The sequence below is a fragment of the Arachis hypogaea genome, chromosome 18 (assembly GCF_003086295.3).
Source record: "Arachis hypogaea cultivar Tifrunner chromosome 18, arahy.Tifrunner.gnm2.J5K5, whole genome shotgun sequence".
Classification (NCBI taxonomy): domain Eukaryota; kingdom Viridiplantae; phylum Streptophyta; class Magnoliopsida; order Fabales; family Fabaceae; genus Arachis; species Arachis hypogaea.
In genome coordinates, this window is record NC_092053.1 from 122,254,481 (window position 1) to 122,273,364 (window position 18,884).

General features: G+C 36.5%; 2 protein-coding genes across 4 annotated transcripts; one reads left to right on the plus strand and one right to left on the minus strand.

The window, feature by feature from the left end:
* The first annotated feature begins 2,572 nt into the window (after positions 1-2,572).
* LOC112772646 (transcription factor TGAL1) lies at positions 2,573-11,311 on the plus strand. Of its 3 annotated transcripts, none has more exons than XM_025817612.3 (10): positions 2,573-3,147; positions 3,830-3,906; positions 4,014-4,212; positions 4,452-4,523; positions 4,631-4,690; positions 5,839-5,916; positions 6,044-6,095; positions 8,212-8,483; positions 10,162-10,410; positions 10,877-11,311. In XM_025817612.3, the coding sequence occupies exons 3-10, from the start codon at positions 4,147-4,149 to the stop codon at positions 11,021-11,023; spliced, it is 996 nt and encodes a 331-aa protein (XP_025673397.1). In that variant the 5' UTR covers positions 2,573-3,147; positions 3,830-3,906; positions 4,014-4,146; the 3' UTR covers positions 11,024-11,311. The 3 variants fall into 3 exon arrangements, with proteins under 3 accessions (XP_025673397.1, XP_025673398.1, XP_025673399.1); XM_025817613.2 differs by having other exon boundaries at positions 2,610-3,147; positions 3,848-3,906; XM_025817614.3 differs by having other exon boundaries at positions 2,697-3,147; positions 3,836-3,906.
* A 1,674-nt stretch (positions 11,312-12,985) lies between these two features.
* Positions 12,986-18,186, minus strand: LOC112772649 (NADH dehydrogenase [ubiquinone] 1 alpha subcomplex subunit 6). Its single transcript, XM_025817616.2, has 2 exons — positions 17,674-18,186; positions 12,986-13,325 (listed from the first exon to the last, which is right to left on the minus strand). The coding sequence occupies exons 1-2, from the start codon at positions 17,884-17,886 to the stop codon at positions 13,140-13,142; spliced, it is 399 nt and encodes a 132-aa protein (XP_025673401.1). The 5' UTR covers positions 17,887-18,186; the 3' UTR covers positions 12,986-13,139.
* Positions 18,187-18,884: the final 698 nt, after the last annotated feature.

Below are 18,884 nucleotides of genomic sequence, written 5' to 3' on the forward strand. Positions count from 1 at the left end.
TTAAGGCCCGATGGATATGGCGCCTTTGGTTGGTCTTTGGCCTCGAGGTAGTGTTATATTTATATGCTATGTTTGTCACAATTTTTTGGTGTTATTTTCATCTAGTGATAACGTGTGTTTTGGGTGTAGGTGGTCAGGTCACATCCCGACCTCAAGCGAGAAAGGACCTCGAGTTGCACATTGGAGGCTCAGGAGATCTCTTACATGTTGGGAATATGAGTATTTCGTAAATCAAAATAGTTAACGTCGATGCTAGCTTGGCAACCTGTACATTTAATGATGATGTTTCATAACTGTTTCTATTCACAGTTCACTTGGATGCCGTATAGCTCTCATGATGTAGTTCAGGTGGTGCATCCAGAGAAACTGGAGCCTTGGCATACAGCGTTGTGGATGTTTGTGACAGCATTGATCTATTTTGCTGTCATAGAGTGGCATCAGGTAGATCGGATTTTTCTACAGTTTGGGGGAGTACAGCCTTGACCACGAGCCGCACTCGATATTGATTTCTTGATGGCGAAGGATGGCAGAGGTGGTGATCGGTGGTTCCCACACACCTTGCAGTTTTGGTACCTCCATTGGATCGGACTGACAGGGCGAGTCGTGTCATTCGGTTTGATATTGTTCCAAACCCAGGCCCGTCCCACTACCCGGCATTGTCGTCTGCACACCTAATACCCATCACGGCAACTCATTGTATGACTCATCCCAATCTCCATAAATCTGTGCCACGGTCTTCTGCTAAGCCAACCAAACCCTCCTGTAAGTCGGTCTAAAACCAAAATGTGCCTCTGTCGCATTCAGCAGTACTTTGATACACATGGCAGCATCAGCTCTAATCATAGGCAGTATGAATGCCGAGATCACATGATAATCAAGACTCATGTGATCACTCAATATCGATATGGCTAGACAAGTATGAGGTCTATTGTACCGTTTTACCTCCCAAATACCTCTGCACTGGCAGAGACTGGTCCGAATCAACCACGTGCACTCGTTGCCAAATTCCTTATACTTCCCATAGTACTTGCGATAATCGGACTCCACCACTTTGTACTAAACCCCACGTCGGATGCTATAGGTCTTCATGCTTAACACGACCTCCTCTTTATCCTGAAAATGCTGACCAAACTTGAAACTCTGCTAATCCTCTAGTATCCTATGTATCTCTGGCCCCAATCTAACAGGTACGCTAGGTACCCCCTGCTGTCTCATGGCATCCAAGTTTAAAGTTGAAAAGTGCGGGGGATACTGCTGAGTACTTGAACTAAACGCTCCACCACCTTCAGCTGGATTACTCCCTGCTATGTCATCACCACTATCATCAACAATTGTCTCAGGCTCCACATCATCATCGTCATCATCATCCCACAGTACGTCGTCCACACCATCCGATGCTCCATTATGTAATGGAACCAGTGCCATATTAGTAAATCCGACAATCGTAGTATCACCTATTTCTTCGTCACGACTGCTGTTTAAATCAGTTGCGAAGGATAGGGAGGCAACTAACATTGCCTCAGGTGCAATCACAGACACAGATGAAGAGGCACCAACAGGCCTTGAACTAGAACATGTTGCCGTTGTTGGGGGTTGGGGATTCCAGTTTGAACCTCCTGAGTTGGAGACCACATCTACAAGCTTGGCCAACATCTTAGGGGTCCTGACCTCGAGAAATTGCCGACGACAATGGAATAGTACTTGCAAATCTTCGTCACTTTTTATGACGAACGAATCGTATCTCACATCATCCCGCAAGATTGAAATCGGAATTCTATAGAATAACTTCTCAACCTGTTTCACATCTTGCAACCCTAGTTTTTAGATTATAGAATTCAGGAACTTGGTGAAGCTCGTTGAAGGTTTTGGAAAAACACTAAGGGATCCTTATCAGTAAACTTAATTTCGAAATACGTTTTCTTCTTAATCGACCCTCTATAATGCAGCAATACTAAAAAATTATCCTCAGTATTCATTGTGTTTCACTATCATAAGAAATTCACGTTTAGATCATATTTATAGACGTTGCTTTCACTCTAAATCGAATTTGGGAAATTCTATTTATACATATAACTCAATACATAGTAAATCAAATTGGACTGTTTCGATTTACTATGCACAACGAACTTGCCTAATTCGAAGCACACAGATTCGAATTACTAGCTGCCAGAAATCATGGATAAATCGAATTATACTCATTCAATTTACTAAGATTCACAACATGCATGCATAAATCGAATCAGCCCACTTTGATTTGCATGAAATCCTAATAAATCAATTCAATGTCATTCGATTACTACCAACGTATATAAATCGATTAAGACTCATTCGATTTACATAAAATTCTATATTAAGAAGATTTATGTAATATTTTTTATTTAGGTGATTTGTGTAATTTAAGATTGACTTTAATTTATTTAAATATTTTATTTGTTAATTTTTTATAATTATATTTTTTATTATTATATATTTTTTTTAAATTTTTTAAATAAAAAAATAAAAAAATTAAATTTTTATAATTTATTTTATTTTATTATCAAATAAAATATAAAAATACTAAATTTAATATTTCTATATTTTATATCTTGTTCATGGTATCCTATTCTGACAAGCAAATGCGGCCTAATAGACGAAAGTTAGCTACTAAAGAAAGGCGTGAGATCCAAGTAGTTAGGGCATTGTAGTTTGTATTTTGTAAGTGTTGACCAAAAAGCCATAAAACAGAACACAGAGAACAAAAATATATAAAAAAAAGGTGGGAAAACAGTGTTTCTTTTCCTCTCCTTTCCTTTCCTAAGTCAATACAGAAGCTCAAGGTTTCATCTGTTTGACTATTTTGACTGTATCACGAGTTGTAGTGCCAGATTCATTTCCCCCTAAACACAGTGAGAGAGAAAGAGAGATTTGGGAAAACAGCGAGGAAGATACCTAACAAAAAGCAACCGTGAGCGGAGGAGCCATGAAAACTCCGGCGATCGGAGACGGCAGCATCGACAGGGCGTAAAAAGCCGTGAATTTTTCCATCATCATGAACATAAACTGCGATCTGCTTCAAGTTCTGTTGGTGGGTTGCCGCCGTCGTTGTTGCAGTTGTCATTGTCGTCGTTGCCGGTGGCGAGCAGTTGGAGAAGAACGGTGAAGAGAAAGGTTTGTGTTGGTTCTGCTGGTTCACTTGGCTTTGTACCCATGCTTTCATATACATTTTTATTCAACCTAGTTAAATTTCTGAAACTATGCAATAGTTGCTTTCGTAATCGAACTCGAGAGTTTAGGCTTGTGAAGCATTCTAGGTCAATTTAAGATTTTAAATTGTAAAGCTCAACTTCAGCTCCAGAGTTTGTTTTAAAATAGTAAACTCAATTGGGACCTAAACTTCTCAATTCTTTAGGTTTGTTTGTAATTTGGGGTTTTGGAAGGAAAGAGAGGGGAAGGGTGCAAACTTTTCCTTCCCCTTTCCTTGGAAATCCCAACTCGTAGAAACTTCATAGTTAACTCGAGAGCTTGATAACCACGCAGCTGTCCTGTGACCTACAGGTCATGGTAGCAGCCTCATTCATTGGGGCACTAGTTTATGCAATAGCTGCTGTTTTTGCAGTATGTCAGTTCAAAACTAACTAGTATTTTGCTACTAAGTAAAGGGAATATTTGCACTGACAGAGACACAATACACAATACACAATGCACATAATATCCAAATCAGTTAGATATATCTATGTTTATGAGTTACAAAATATAAATCTGATTAACTTGTTTCTAAATTATTGTTAACAAGTATAGACTTTTCTGACCTGTCCTTCTCTTGTGGTTTTTCTGCTGATATATAATTCAGATTCAGCTTTTATTTCAGTTAAAGTAAGTAATCAAACAATTTCTCCTGGTTCTGTTCACATTGATAATTTGGATAAGGTGAGCTTTTTATAGCCCTTTTATTCTGTTTCTTCTGAACTTCCAGCTTTCGTTAATAAGGCTAATTTCTTGTTATTAACTTATATTTTTCTGGCTGTTTAATTTAGCTGTCAACTTCTCCCGATAAAAGGCCTACTGACAAACCAACCAGAGCCGAACAGGTTACAACTAAAGAAGGTTCAATCATCAAGTCCTGTTACTATATTAATTGGTAATAAAGATAATCAAGAAGAGCCAGCTATGGCTGACGCCAGTCCTAGGACTGATATCTCTACAGATGTTGACACTGATGACAAAAATCAGCGGGTGATCTTTCTTTACCATTCTTGCTATTGTTTCCCTTATCATTCCATTCATGACATGACAAGTTCTAGTTCTGCATTGGGAAGTGAGTACTGGGATATGACTATCAGACTATATGATTAATTGAAAATAAAAATAGTATCTAAACACAATGCATGGGAATAAGCCTTTCTAGGCAGGCTCATAAAATACGATTAGTAGCCTTAACCAATCTAATATTTTGATACATGGTATATTTGCAGTCTGATAGAGGTGCCCTGGTTCCTGTGGCTTCTGACTCAAGTGACAGATCAAAGGATAAAACCGATCAGAAGGTTGAACATACTTTCAAAAATTTATTGTTTCAATAATTTCTAATATTCTAATTCCAGAGGGCAATTGTTTCATAGCATTTTCTTTTTTCATAAATGTATTACTGCAGAGTCTTCGCAGGCTTGCTCAAAATCGTGAGGCTGCCAGAAAAAGCCGGCTGAGAAAAAAAGTATGAATCATATTTACTTATTTATTTTTGTGAATACTATTCTTAAAAGTGTGCATTTCTTGTGTGGCTTCATAATATTGATATATGGAGAACATCTAGTCTAGTTAATAATGTCTGTCGTATATTGTCATCTATGTGGTTATATATAACGTTTTTGTATTGAAAAATAGAATAAGACAGTTTTAGATACAAGAAGGAACATGAAAATGCTCAAAGTTGCAGCAAGACTGCCTTTACTATGACTGTTCATATTATAGGATTTTGATATGAAAAGGAAAATAAAGAGTAAGGAATACAAATATAGCACATTATATTGGTGTGATATGTTATGATTTGATACCAAAGACAAACACCAATCCCTATAAATTATGATAATAGTATTATACTAATCATCATTCAATGGAGGAACAAATAATATTAGAAAATATAGGAACCAATCATAGGAGACTATCCAACATATTCTTTTAGCACTATAAGATATGATCTGAGATGCTCTATGATAATCTAGTATATAATATGGGATGTTCTCATATATTCTGATGTTCCCCCTTAAGTAGAAACTTTCAAAGCTTAGGCAGTTGCATGTAAATCTTTCTTGGTAATAAGAAAATATAAGTTGAACTTGTTGAAACACTTATGTGCCTGGGACTGGTGAAAACAAATTGGGCCTGTTACTGTTGAGAACAAACTCAGCTAGAGTGGGATGCTTGGAAACCCACCATGGCCTGGCACAAACCAGAGTTACACTGGGACAGCTGAAAGCAAAATCAGATACAGATAGGGACCAGAGCAGTTGGGATCAATATAAATGCTAAATAATACTGGAATCAACAAACAACTACCAGGAGACTGCAAACATTAAAGGAAATCTCCCATACATTAAGGTTGGAATCATGTAATCCATACATGATCCAAAAGCAAAAGCAATGAAATAATAGCCAAAATCCAAAATAAATAAGTAAACAAAATCCAAAATCCATGCTATGCAATGGAATCCAATTATTCCCTTGTAATATTTCAACATGGCCTTTTCTAATGATAGTTGTAAGAAATAATAAATATGTTAATATTTACCTCTTGGTCATATTAATGCATGGCATGATGCTGTAAGCTCATATTCTTAGTGCACTTGATGCTTTTATACATAGGCCTATGTGCAACAGCTGGAAAGTAGTCGTTTGAAGCTGACCCAGCTAGAGCAAGAGCTTCAGCGAGCCAGGCAACAGGTGAAATTCAGTTAACGCTTGCAATTTGATTGCCTTAACTATCTACTCTTTCTGTCTTCAGTTTTGCTGTTACATTTCCTTGCAGTCATCTTCAATTCTAAAGCTTAATCTCTGCTTCTTCCTGTAGGGAATCTTCATATCAAGCTCGGGTGATCAAGCGCATTCAATGAGTGGCAATGGTATCTTGTTTTTAAAATATACTCATTCTGAAAGTTTGGATATGGAAGTACTTTATATCATAGTCCTGAAATGACAAATGCTTTGGGTATTATTTGAAATATAAAAGTACCACTCAAGCAAAAACCATATTTTACATCTATAATATTTATGATATTGTATGGAATAGAATGTGAGGCCATGACAAGCCCACTAAGAAAATAAGCTCGTTCTTCTGGACATAAAGATGTTGTACTGAATTATTGGACACACTAGACAAATAAGATTAGGAATGATTGCATGAGAGAAAATTGAAGAACCATTTATTTTGGAAAAATTAGTACAATTTTACCATTGGTTGTCTGGTTTTCCATGGGCAAAGGCAGATAAAAACCCCTGGTAAAGAGTGTGAATGATATGTGGAGCAGCCCAATAAGAGAGGTAAACATAGACAAGAAAAAAAAAACCTACAGCTGAAACCATTAAGAAAAGATTTTAACTTTAAAGGGTTGCTACAGACATGGACTATGATAGTAGTAGTATACTGTAATGCAAGGTTGTCAAACTCGCGAGTCTAAGTATACCTGTTATGGATTTTTTAAAAACACACACACACACACACATATATATACTTACTCAAATATAGGCATTCAAAGTTAACAATTTTTTAACCTCAAAATACGTAATAAATTAAAATAGTACATCAGTACAATAATGACAACAAGTAGTTTAGAACATACATTCAAATCCTTCATGATAATGCATCTAGTTCAACAAAAAACACACACAAGGAAATCTTCATATAACAACCGAAAAAAAAAAACTAAAGCAACAATTAAATGTTCTAATAAACTCAATCTAAAACTGAAATCTTCCAATATCTTCATCTTCCATGGCATTGATATCGTCATCTTCACCATCTTCATCAGAAACATCATTTCTTTGAGGTTTAGGTTCGATATGTCCAACAAGATCATTATCATTCACATGTTTCTGTTCTTCAATTAAATTGAGTTGTTTCCCCAATGAACTCACACTCACCTCCCTCACCCCTGATCCAACATTCTCAGACATTTTGTCCCTAAAAATGAAATAACAATGGTCACAAATTCAGAATTCAGACATTCAGTAACAACTAACATAAAAAATGCAGTAACAACTATCACAGAACAACTATGAACTATCAGCCTATCACAGAATTAAGTTTAACCATGAATTAACAACTATTGCAAAATTTAGACATTTAGTAACAAGTAACAACTATCACAGAAGACAGAACAAGTAAAAAATCGAAGTAATTAAGTTCTCAAGCTTTAGAAACATCAGAGATACTATGAAATTATGATTTTTCTTTTTTGAAACATACCTGAATGGAGCAGAGAAACTAGGCGCAGTTGTGCAGAGAGACAGGCGGTGGCTGTGCGCGAACGAACGATGGCGGCGCGCGGAGGCAAAGGACACGACAAACGGTGGCAACGCGCAATGAACGACGACAGCACGGCGGACAAAAGATGCTCCACTTGAAGAGAACCCGAACAGAACAGAGAGCGAGAGTAAGGAGAAGCAGAGCAGATTCATCAAAGAGTAGAGAGTGACAGCGGCAGTTTGGAAGCGCAAGAGATCGGCGGTGAAAGGCGGACGGCAGACGGACAGAGGTCACAAGTCACAACAATGAGAGTGAGAGTGAGAGTGAGAGTGAGAGGACGGCCGAGACTGGCGAGGGAAAGGAGTGAGTGACGAGCCATTAGGGTTTTTTTTCTTTTATTTGGGCCAAAACGACACCGTATTTTGGCCAAAACAGGCACCCAAATCAAACTCGCTAACTCGAGCTCAAACTCGCGAGTTTGACCGAGTTTATGTGAGTCTAGCCGAGTCTACCCAAAAACCAGTTTGTGTCCAAGTTAACTTGATTCCACTACCTAAACTCGTAGACTCGTACGAGTTAACTCGTGAATTTGACAACAATGCTGTAATGTTTGATGAATGTGACCAAGTCCACCTGGTGGGACAAGGCTTCTTATTGTAATAGTTGTGTAATTTTTCTTATTTTGTCAACTGTATTAAATTATTTCAGTGGATATTTAATTCCTCCAGTGTTACAACAGGTTATCCATAATCATTGTTCAATTTTCTTTACAGGAGCAATGCAGTTCGATGCTGAATATGCTAGGTGGCTGGAAGAGCAGAATCGACAAGTTAATGAGCTTAGAGCAGCTGTAAATTCGCATGCAGGCGATACTGAACTTCGAATGATTGTTGATGGTGTAATGGCACATTATGATGAAATTTTTAGGCTGAAAGGCATTGCAGCTAAGGCTGATGTTTTCCACTTGCTGTCTGGGATGTGGAAAACACCTGCTGAGAGGTGCTTTTTGTGGCTTGGTGGTTTTCGGTCATCTGAACTCCTCAAGGTGATCTTATGCTTACCCTTTTCTTTTGACATTTATGGTTTAAAGAAAAATATAAGGGATGCGCCTGAGCAGTTATGTTGTTGGCACTTGACAGATAAATGTGGTTCAATTAATTAAAACTGAATTCAGTTTTGTTCAGCACAATTTACCACCCATGCACTTTCAAACTGAGACACACTTGGAAATCATTTTCCCGTACATCATTCATCTTTCAACTATGGAATAATTTGGCTTAATTATAATATGGGCTGGATACAATTCTTTTTTGGTTTTGTTTTTCCTTATTTACTTGATTTGTTTGATATCATTTATGTTTGATATTTTTTCAATGTCATCATTTATCTATGGCAGTTGTCAATTTTTGTCTTTGTTTCAAATTATTTCCAATTTAGTTATGCTATTAAATAACCGACAAAAGATGGTGACTTCTGATCTACATATGTGCCACTTATGCATTTTTGGTGAGTTATTCAATGGTGTAACCAAATTAAAATTGGTTTAAAACATAACCGACCGAATTGACAAAAATAAAAGGTAAGGGATCAAATTGAAAAGGATTTGAAGTATAAGGAACTGAATTGGGGCAAATAGAAGAAGATAAGATACCAGATTTGAAAACCAAGTGAAGACAAGGTGCAGATTACCTATTGTGACTATAATATGAAAGCTAGCATTTCACTAGTTAACACTGCTCCTACAGTTACTCAGTATTTGGTGATGGCTGACAAGAAATGAACAATAATCTTTTGTAACCAATTTTCTCAAGTTTATAACCAATTCTGTGATAATCTTTTTCTGCTGCTCGCCTGTTCCTCAACATGATTGCTTTGCAGATATAGCTACAATTTGAACATTTTTATATTGCCTTTTGATGACACTCATTTTGCTTGATTTTTCAAAATTGGGTAAATTCTGCCTTCTGTCAGTAGGGTAATTTTTTTATATTGATTAAATATGTGTGTAATACGTTGTTATTGGAAGTTTGGGTGTTTTTCTTTGATATGACGTTATTTTTTTTTAATTGATATTAATCAAATCGGACGGACCGATTTGTTTGAAGAAGGAAAATAAGCTACAAATCGGAGGGTCCTATTTGTACTTTAAATTTTATTTTTGAAAATAAAAATCGGAGGGTCTGGTTCTAATGTAAATTTTTTTATTTTCAAAAAACGCAAATTGGACACTCCGATTTGTGTAATTTTTCTAAAAAAAGTTAAACAATGTAAATTGGACGGTATGATTTATAGATACCACCGTACAAAGAAAAAAGAAATCGGTGCCTCCAATTTCCTAAAGGCCATAGCAGTGGAAATCACATTCTATGGCTCATCTTTTTGTGATACACACTCAGATGGAGCACAGTAAAAATAATAAGCGCTGCTAGTACTCTAGTGGGTCAAAATCAATTGAACTCCCACTCTCTTAATTGGAAGATATTTTTATAAACATTGAAGAGAATATACTCGCATCATCTCTAAGTTGTCCTGACTCTCTAAATTATTGTGTGTTGCTGAGGTCGAACCGTAGTATCCTTATAATCAGAGATGCTTCATTCTCCGTTTACACCACATGATTTATGTGTTTGTCTTGAGCTATATACATATCTCTCATAAATGTGACAACTTAATTTTTGTTTCCATTTTCTTACCCTTGACAAATGCCATGAATTTGGTTGCAGCTCCTGGTAAGTCAATTGGAACCTCTCACAGAGCAGCAGCTATTGGGTATTACAAACTTGCAGGAGTCCTCTCAGCAAGCAGAAGATGCATTATCTCAAGGCATGGAAGCATTGCAACAATCCCTTGCTGAGACATTGTCCACCGGCTCACAAAATTCATCTGGTTCCTCAGGGAATGTGGCAAATTACATGGGTCAAATGGCAATGGCCATGGGTAAGCTAGGGACACTTGAGGGGTTTATTCGACAGGTAAATTTCCCCACCCTTTTATGTAAATAAACCTATAAACATCTTGCTGAATAATTGAGGAATCACTTCTACTCCAACTGTTTCCAGTATTATTTATAATTGATGACTATCTTGCCCAAAATCATATGGAAATGCTTCCCTCCCATGAATGCTTTTTAGGTGGACGATGATAAGATAGTGAATTAACAGAACTGTAGAGATTCATTTACATTGGAATTCAAATCTCTGTGTTGGTTTGAGATCTATTGATGTCTTTTTAGCTTCATAGCATTGTTGCAAAAAATCATTTGCATACCTTGCTTCTCTCATTTAGATTCCATGTATTACCCCTCACCCCTAGAAAAAAGAACCATGAAAGTGTTCTCGTAAACTGGATTTCATATCATGTTATCTTAATACCAGTCATGTTAATATATCTTCTGTTAAAGTATCTTACTATTGGCTACATTTCTGTGGTGGTTATAAGGCTGACAATCTGCGCCAGCAAACTCTACAGCAAATGCATCGTATTCTAACAACTCGCCAATCAGCTCGTGCACTCCTTGCAATACATGACTACTTTTCCCGGCTGCGTGCCCTTAGTTCACTCTGGCTGGCCCGCCCAAGAGATTAACGGGCGTGGTAAAATAGTCTGTCAAATTAGTTTTCCTGGATCCTTCACTTGCCATGGCTTGGCCTTCTAGGTTCTTACAAGTTTTCTTATGTTGTATTACAAGCCTTTCTTATCACATATGCTATTGCTTCAGAGTCAGTCTAGAAACCGAGGCGGGTGACAGGAAGTGTGTATTTTATTAATTACTAATATTGTACATTGTAATTGTTGTTGAAGACTTTTATTTTAATTTTAACAGATAGTTGTACAAGATGATACATTTAAATGGCATAGTTTTCACTTTTCACATGGACCTGAATTTATAGAACTTTGTGGCTCATAGAAATAGAGTTTATTCTTTTGTAGTTTTGTTGAGTTAGGTGTGATAGTATATTGGTTAGTTTTTTTTTTTTTTTTGGACATGGTATATTGGTTAGGTTGTTAGGTGGAATTTAGTGGTTTGCTTCATTGCTTGTATAAAAATAACCCATGATAAATAAACACGAGTTACTCGTCTAATTCAACATGATATTTAGATCTTCAAGGAGAAAACTCACTTCGAACAACAGAATCCTCAGTCCTCCAAAGAATTTTGTTTTCTTGTTTCCTCAAAAATTGTGTGTCCTCTCAGCAGATGGAATGTCCTCTGTTGTGTTATCACTTTTGCAGCCCATAAATACTTGTACAGTTGCCATTCATGTTGTTCTGGTCCCGCTGTCGTTGCCTACTGTCTTCCAATTCGCTTGCAGATCATACTATTGGATTCACATTGTTCAAGACTTAAAGAACACTCAACACTGTCAACACTCAATACTAGTGGTCATATTTTTCTTATTTGGCCATTTTGCATTTTGCTTTCTGTAAACTTTGCGCTTTTGTTCTTACCCAATATCCGTAGCCTATTGTTTCTGATCTCTATCTATTGTCGCTCTTCTATCTTTCTATCTCCATGACTGGTGCTACTATTGGTATTTGCAAGACTAAAAAACCCTACTTTAAATAGTTATGTTAGTATACCTCTTACCACTAACAAGCTTGATGGATGTAATTATACCTCTTGGGCATCGCATATTAAATTGTGACTAATCGGATAAGATTATGCAGCGCATATCACCTAAAATGTTGAAGAAATTGACGCCATTGAAGTCCAAAGTGGGTTAAAATTTATTCTCAACAAGGTAGCCTCATTAAATCTAATACATTTTTTCCATTGAGTAGATATTTGTACACGTCACTGCTGTGTGGACAAAAACTAAGGCATTTTGCTGAGGGTTTGTCAAAACCTCATGAACATTATTGTCCCTTGTCAGATTCACGGTCATATATGTCTCTGTCTATTTCTCATCCTATACATTAATCATACATTAACCAAACAGAGCCTACGGCTGCGTCTAAGCCTATAACTAATTACCGTTTACACTTGTGCAAACAGTAAAATTCTTAGCCCATTAATTACAGATCATTAACAAGATAAAGCCTGGTCGCCTGTCATGTCCTGCTTCACAGCAAATACCACCTGAAAGTCCCAGAGGCCTTAACTAAAAAATCTGTAAATCTACACAAACTTAATCTATACTATAGTGTGCACCTAAAGTAACACAGAAAGTGAAAAACACCAATTAAGTTACGTCAATTTAATCTTATCCAGCCAACGACGGAAACTCACCAACCATGAATCATGGTTCTTACCGTTAATTGTGCCAATATATATAATGTTATTGCAGATTCCATGTTTACCAAGGGCCTGCTGCTTCAATGCTGCCACCCAATGAAATTACTAGAAATTGCAGATCTCAATAGCAATCAAGGAAATGTAATTCCAAGAATGTATTCCAAATAATTAACTACAAATTGTAAGAACCTAACACCATGGCATTGGCATACTACTTTGCTAATAGACTCACTTGGAAGAATTTTTACCGTCTGAGATAATGCTAAATTGTAATAAATGACAATACTTTCGGCAGTATGCAATGGTGCACATCAATCAGCAAAACATTACTTCCTCAAATTTACCAAGGAATAACTAGTACAGCGGGTTGATCCAAAAACAGTCTTTATCGAGTGTTGACATATAAAACAGTCAGACAATTCTTATTTGAGTTTGGGAAAACACAGAACAACTCATGACCGAAATTCAAGAGTAGTTGCTGTTGTAGAAATTCTTTAGGAAAGGTGAGATGCCCTGGTCTTTCGTGGCCTTATCATGCACAAGCCCTTCCTTACCAACAACATACTGACCAATGATGTGATGCCTCTGCTTTGCATGATCCACAACATTCTTCAGCTCTTCGAACGCCTTGAACAGCAGCATATCAATCACCTGAATGCCTACAAGATATTAGCGATAACAGTACAATCTTTTCTCATAGATAAGATTCTTTGACTGAAGCATAAATTGATACATTTTCTTTTGTAGTTGATAAATTGATAAATATCATTCGATGTTCTGAAGAATTATAAGCTTTGATGCATATGCAAGGACAAGATTCATAATGCAATGTGAGGAGATTTCAAAAGCAATGGCCAATGGAAGTCATTTATTGTTGATGTAACTAGATCTCAAAAGCCTATACATACTCTCGTATCTTTCTGCCATCACGTGGATACATTTAAGAGTATGACACACCCCAAACTTGGGAGTTTGAAAGTTACTTCAGATCGAAGTTGTCCAACCTTGTAGGATTTATGAACAATGACATGGAAGATTCATCCTACTAGGGGGCATTGGCTATATGGATCAAACAACACCAGTATCCCCTATCATGTACCATGTCTGCAATAAGACCATGCATGCTTACAAGTCTCTTGGCCACCTGATTCAAAGTCTTCTTTCTTTACCCTAACCACTAGTATATCTTCCATCTGATCTACCTTCCCCACAAGATGTCTTCTCTCTACATGTCCAAACCACTTAAAGACGATACTCCACCATCTTATGTTCTCATTCCTTAATCCTTGTTTTGTTTATTTTCGTATGATCACCCATCCATCTAAACATCCTCACTTTGGCCACAGTAAACTTATGTTTGTGTAAATTACACTCACCACCAGTTTAGTGTAATTACACACGACAACCCTTCACCTTGTTTCTTACGTCTTTTTCCTAAAGCCCACCAACAATGCCATCTGTGCCTCCCTCTCCACGGATTCTTTTCAATACTGTTTAGTTTGAAACTCTGGCTAACAACAAAAGGACTACATCCAAGGGAAATCCACCTTGGTTGGTTGCTAAGCCTTGAACATCATCCTCACCTGCTCCACAAGACACAAGAAGATGGTGAAAACATGTAATGGTTCACTTGGCAAGAAAATGGTGGATTAGGGGCAGCATAAGGGCAGCTGCAGAGACCCAGACAAGGTGGGTTCAATTGCAAGCAGCAATGAAATGATGATGCGCCACGGTTGGCAAGGGCAACAGAACACTGGTCTCAAACCTAAACTGTCTAAACTCACAACGTTATTCTGTGTATACTCCCAACTATGAAATGAAAAGGGAGTTGATCTTCCTGGAATGCTATTTTAACTTGCCTAATTTTTAAGTTGTTATAATCTCATGTTGATGATTGACCTTTTCTTGTAAATTTTCTTCCTAGTTGCACTAATGTTAGCTGGAAAACTGAACTTGAATCTATGTCTGGTGTGATTTGGCAGTTGTTTCTTGTTCCATCTACCTTGTTAATGGGAAAAGAAAGCCATTGTTTGCTGATAGTAAGTGTAAACAAATTAATGTCTCAATCTATTCCATCTAGAAAATGGAAACCGTGACAATTCATGGAAGTGGCCACGGTGTAAGTGGTGAGATTAGGGTGTTTAATTTTAAAAGAATTTAGATGATCTAACTCCACCTCAAAAGCTAGCTTATGAGAAGAGAGATGTTCAATCTCTTATAAAAACTACCTAGGCATTAATTCAAGGCAATATAAGGCTTTAACCCACACCCTAATGGGAAAAGAAAGCCATTGTTTGCTGATAGTAAGTGTAAACAAATTAATGTCTCAATCTATTCCATCTAGAAAATGGAAACCGTGACAATTCATGGAAGTGACCACGGTGTAAGTGGTGAGATTAGGGTGTTTAATTTTAAAAGAATTTAGATGATCTAACTCCACCTCAAAAGCTAGCTTATGAGAAGAGAGATGTTCAATCTCTTATAAAAACTACCTAGGCATTAATTCAAGGCAATATAAGGCTTTAACCCACACCCTAATGGGAAAAGAAAGCCATTGTTTGCTGATAGTAAGTGTAAACAAATTAATGTCTCAATCTATTCCATCTAGAAAATGGAAACCGTGACAATTCATGGAAGTGACCACGGTGTAAGTGGTGAGATTAGGGTGTTTAATTTTAAAAGAATTTAGATGATCTAACTCCACCTCAAAAGCTAGCTTATGAGAAGAGAGATGTTCAATCTCTTATAAAAACTACCTAGGCATTAATTCAAGGCAATATAAGGCTTTAACCCACACCCGTCATGCCCAAGACGAGATATATGGAGTATCAAGTTTGCAATATTAGACATCTGAAACATGAAGTTTGTAGGATTGGACAATTGCAAGTGGTCTATTAGCAACCATTGGCTTTAATATCATATTAGAATTGAGTAGGTCAAAGTCAACTCCAAAAGCTAACTTGTGAGATAAAGGACACCCCAAGTTCTTATACTTCTATCTAGACTTTATTTCCGGGTGATGTAGGACTCCAACAAAACTTCAGTTGTGAATCGGTAGTGGTTGTAGTCTGTAGATCAGTACAACTACTAGCTGGGAGCACAGAAATTTAAGTGATGATTTGGCAGGTGGCAGTGGTGGTGGTGGTTTGATGCTTTGATGGCACAACCAAACATTGGAAATATATGTTGGGATAATTAAGTGCTGTTTTATAACTTAATATTTAAAAGTATCCATTTCAGTGCACATTAAATAACACCAAAAATTTCATAAGTTCCATTATTTATCATATGACTAGGAAAAGGTTTATTACTTTATTTTATTTTCTGTTGGGCCTGTTTTACATCACATTAACAGCAACAGTGGTTGGTGACTTGGTGCAGTGCTAAAAAACTCAAAGACCACGATGTTTCGTTTTAAAATGAAGGGTCTCTAATGTAATTACACTAAACTTTAAGGGAGTTGAGTGTAATTTACCCAACCAAATTTAATGCAAATTATAATATACTTGGAAAATTACCACCTAAACTCAGCCTAGGAAAAACACCATATTGATGAGTTGGAAAACTGGAATTCGGACATTATTAGAAAGGAAATTTCACTAAGCTTAACTACCAATCATATATGTTTGCATTTCCATGTGTTCAATCAAGCAATATGCCAGTATTTAAGAAACATGATTTATTGCCACTAAGAAAAAGCTAGAAACCTAAATACCCACTGATATTGTGTCTGAAAATAATCTTAGAACCACTCACTTTCACAAAACAAATTCAACAATTAGAGAAACAACTAACGTAAAAAAGAATATTTATGCAGCAGGTTTAAACTTCCAGAAGATCGGGTATAACTTCAACGTGCTACATTAACATACATAGCTTTCTTGTATAGGTAAGCTAAGAATATCTAGCAAAATATATCATTCATACTCGTCCACAGAATCTTTTTCTTTCAGAATAGATCTTCAAAGTTGCAAGATATATCAAACAAGTTGGCTCCAAATCTAATTTGAAATTATCAAATGAATTATCCATCTTGTTTTCACAAAAACCTTATGTTGAAACTAGTGTCAACTCCCAAATTTGGTGATGCATTTAAACCTAAATGAGAGAAAACTTGTGCGGAAACTAGAGGCTATTAATCAACAATTGCCATGATCATATTTTAGGGCATGTCAGTCATAAAATCTGATAACTACTCAAAACTCAAGGGACACAGAAGTAGTCTAAATTCCAACATTTTCCTGTGCAATGTGACAGTTTGGTTCTCACCCGATGTTCATTGATTATCAAACTCAGGCAGATCAGTCAAGTTCTAACTAGTTATCCTCTATGAAAAGAATGGAAAATTAATTTTCCAGAAATGCGGAAATGCATGTAGCGGTCACAATATATTTCTCTATAGCTAGATTAATTGAAAATTTGGTTTTAAACAGAGTTCAATGATGTCACTTAATCTGGTAACATGGGAGAAAACTCGGTTATCGGTTTCATCCTTATGATTTAAACAAACAATTCTGCATATGGCACTAAATTTCCAATCCTATCTCACAGCCATTCTAAATTCCTAAGAATGATAAAATGAAAGCCAATAACCAGCACTGTACAAGTGTCAGGACACACCATATCTTCTACGAATACATACAAATTGCCTTTAGCAAAAGATAAAGTTCAGGTCCAATGCCCAAACAATGAATCTTGGGACACAGATAAAACCTCTCTCCAAAAATTTCCAGAACTTCACTATTACAAAGAGAATGGTGCGGAGCATGGAACAGATTAGCAACATCAGACAAATAAAATTAAATCTATATTCGTTAAGGTGTTCAAGTAGCGAGCAGTCGAGCACGAATAACAACCCGAAAATTAAAAAAGAAAAATGTGAATTTCACTAAAATCCAAAAATAATAAAATTTTGGCAAATTTCACCAATGAATAAACAGCTCCAGAGAATTTCAATTGAATAATTTAAAATAACAAGAGAAAAAGGGGGAAATGGGACCTTGGGATTGGTGACGTGGGAGTTCTTGCGGATCTCGGAAGCGACGGTGGAGCGAAGCTCGGAGATGGAAGCGACGTCATCAAGATTGTAGATTTGCATGACAGTGGGGAGGGATCGGCAGGCGGTCTTGAAGAAATCGAAGACGCGGTGTCTGGCCTCCTCCAGAGTCGCAGAGTTGGGAGCCACTTTCACGCTCTTAAGTGCGTTCGACATCTTTCACTTACTCACTCACTACCTACGTTCTTTCTGTTTTCTTCTGAATTCACAACTCTGGAATGTGGCGATGAAAAATAAATAGATTATGAGCCTACGACTATCTGCCCTGGAGCTCGAGGACTATCAAGTATCAACGCTTCGTGAATTTTCACTGTTTTTCTTTTACTTTTACCCTTTTTTGTTTTAATTAATTTTTCATTTACAAACGTTTGTTTTTATTCTTGAGCAGATGACCATTTTGGTGTTAATAAAGAAACTAATATTTAATAAAATAAATTTGAGAAGAAAATGAATTTTGGTATCTGAAAAATTATCTCCAACAAAATATATTATAGAGATATACTTATTGGTGAACGGTGAACCTGTTTCAAAAATTTAGATCTTCCATCCTTAAAATTCCATGATTTTACGAATGGGCAAAAAATCAAGAAAGCGGTTTAAAGACCAAATTTTGTCTCAATTTATATTTTTTAAATAATTATTCAAATATTACCAATTTACCACATTAAATTAGATCAAATATATAAATTATTTGCCGTTTATGAAAATAAAAATATAAAAAATTTAAAAGAGTAACAATTAGGGGTGGCAATATGTACCCTACTCGCGGGTACCCAACCCGACCCCACCCGGTCGGGTAGAGTTGCCAACCCGATCCGCAACGGATAGGGTAGGGTTTTTGTGCGGGTCGGGTAGGATACGGGTTGAGTCTCAACCCTATTCGACCAACCCACATCCTATATATGTATATGTTATATACTTATATAAAAATATATTTTAAGTGGATGTTCAACTAAAGACTTCTCACTAAATACAATGATCCTTAGTTATTAAAAGAAAATCATTAATTGATAATTTAATAAACTTTTTTTTACATAAAAGTCAGTTCTATTTTAAATTATCATCAAGTTATATAATAACGTTGCATTTTTTTTTGTAACCCGCGGGTAGGGTTAAGGTTGCGATATTCTCAACTCGTGGGTAGGGTAGGGTTG

Excerpts from the sequence above, each read along its gene's own strand:
- LOC112772649 (XM_025817616.2), bottom strand. The coding sequence starts at position 17,886 with ATGTCGAACGCACTTAAGAGCGTGAAAGTGGCTCCCAACTCTGCGACT. Across the intron at positions 13,326-17,673 it reads CCCACGTCACCAATCCCAAG|GTGATTGATATGCTGCTGTT; the intron begins GTCCCATTTCCC and ends GTAGGCATTCAG.
- LOC112772646 (XM_025817612.3), top strand. The coding sequence starts at position 4,147 with ATGGCTGACGCCAGTCCTAGGACTGATATCTCTACAGATGTTGACACT. Across the intron at positions 4,213-4,451 it reads CTGATGACAAAAATCAGCGG|TCTGATAGAGGTGCCCTGGT; the intron begins GTGATCTTTCTT and ends GTATATTTGCAG. Across the intron at positions 8,484-10,161 it reads GGTCATCTGAACTCCTCAAG|CTCCTGGTAAGTCAATTGGA; the intron begins GTGATCTTATGC and ends ATTTGGTTGCAG.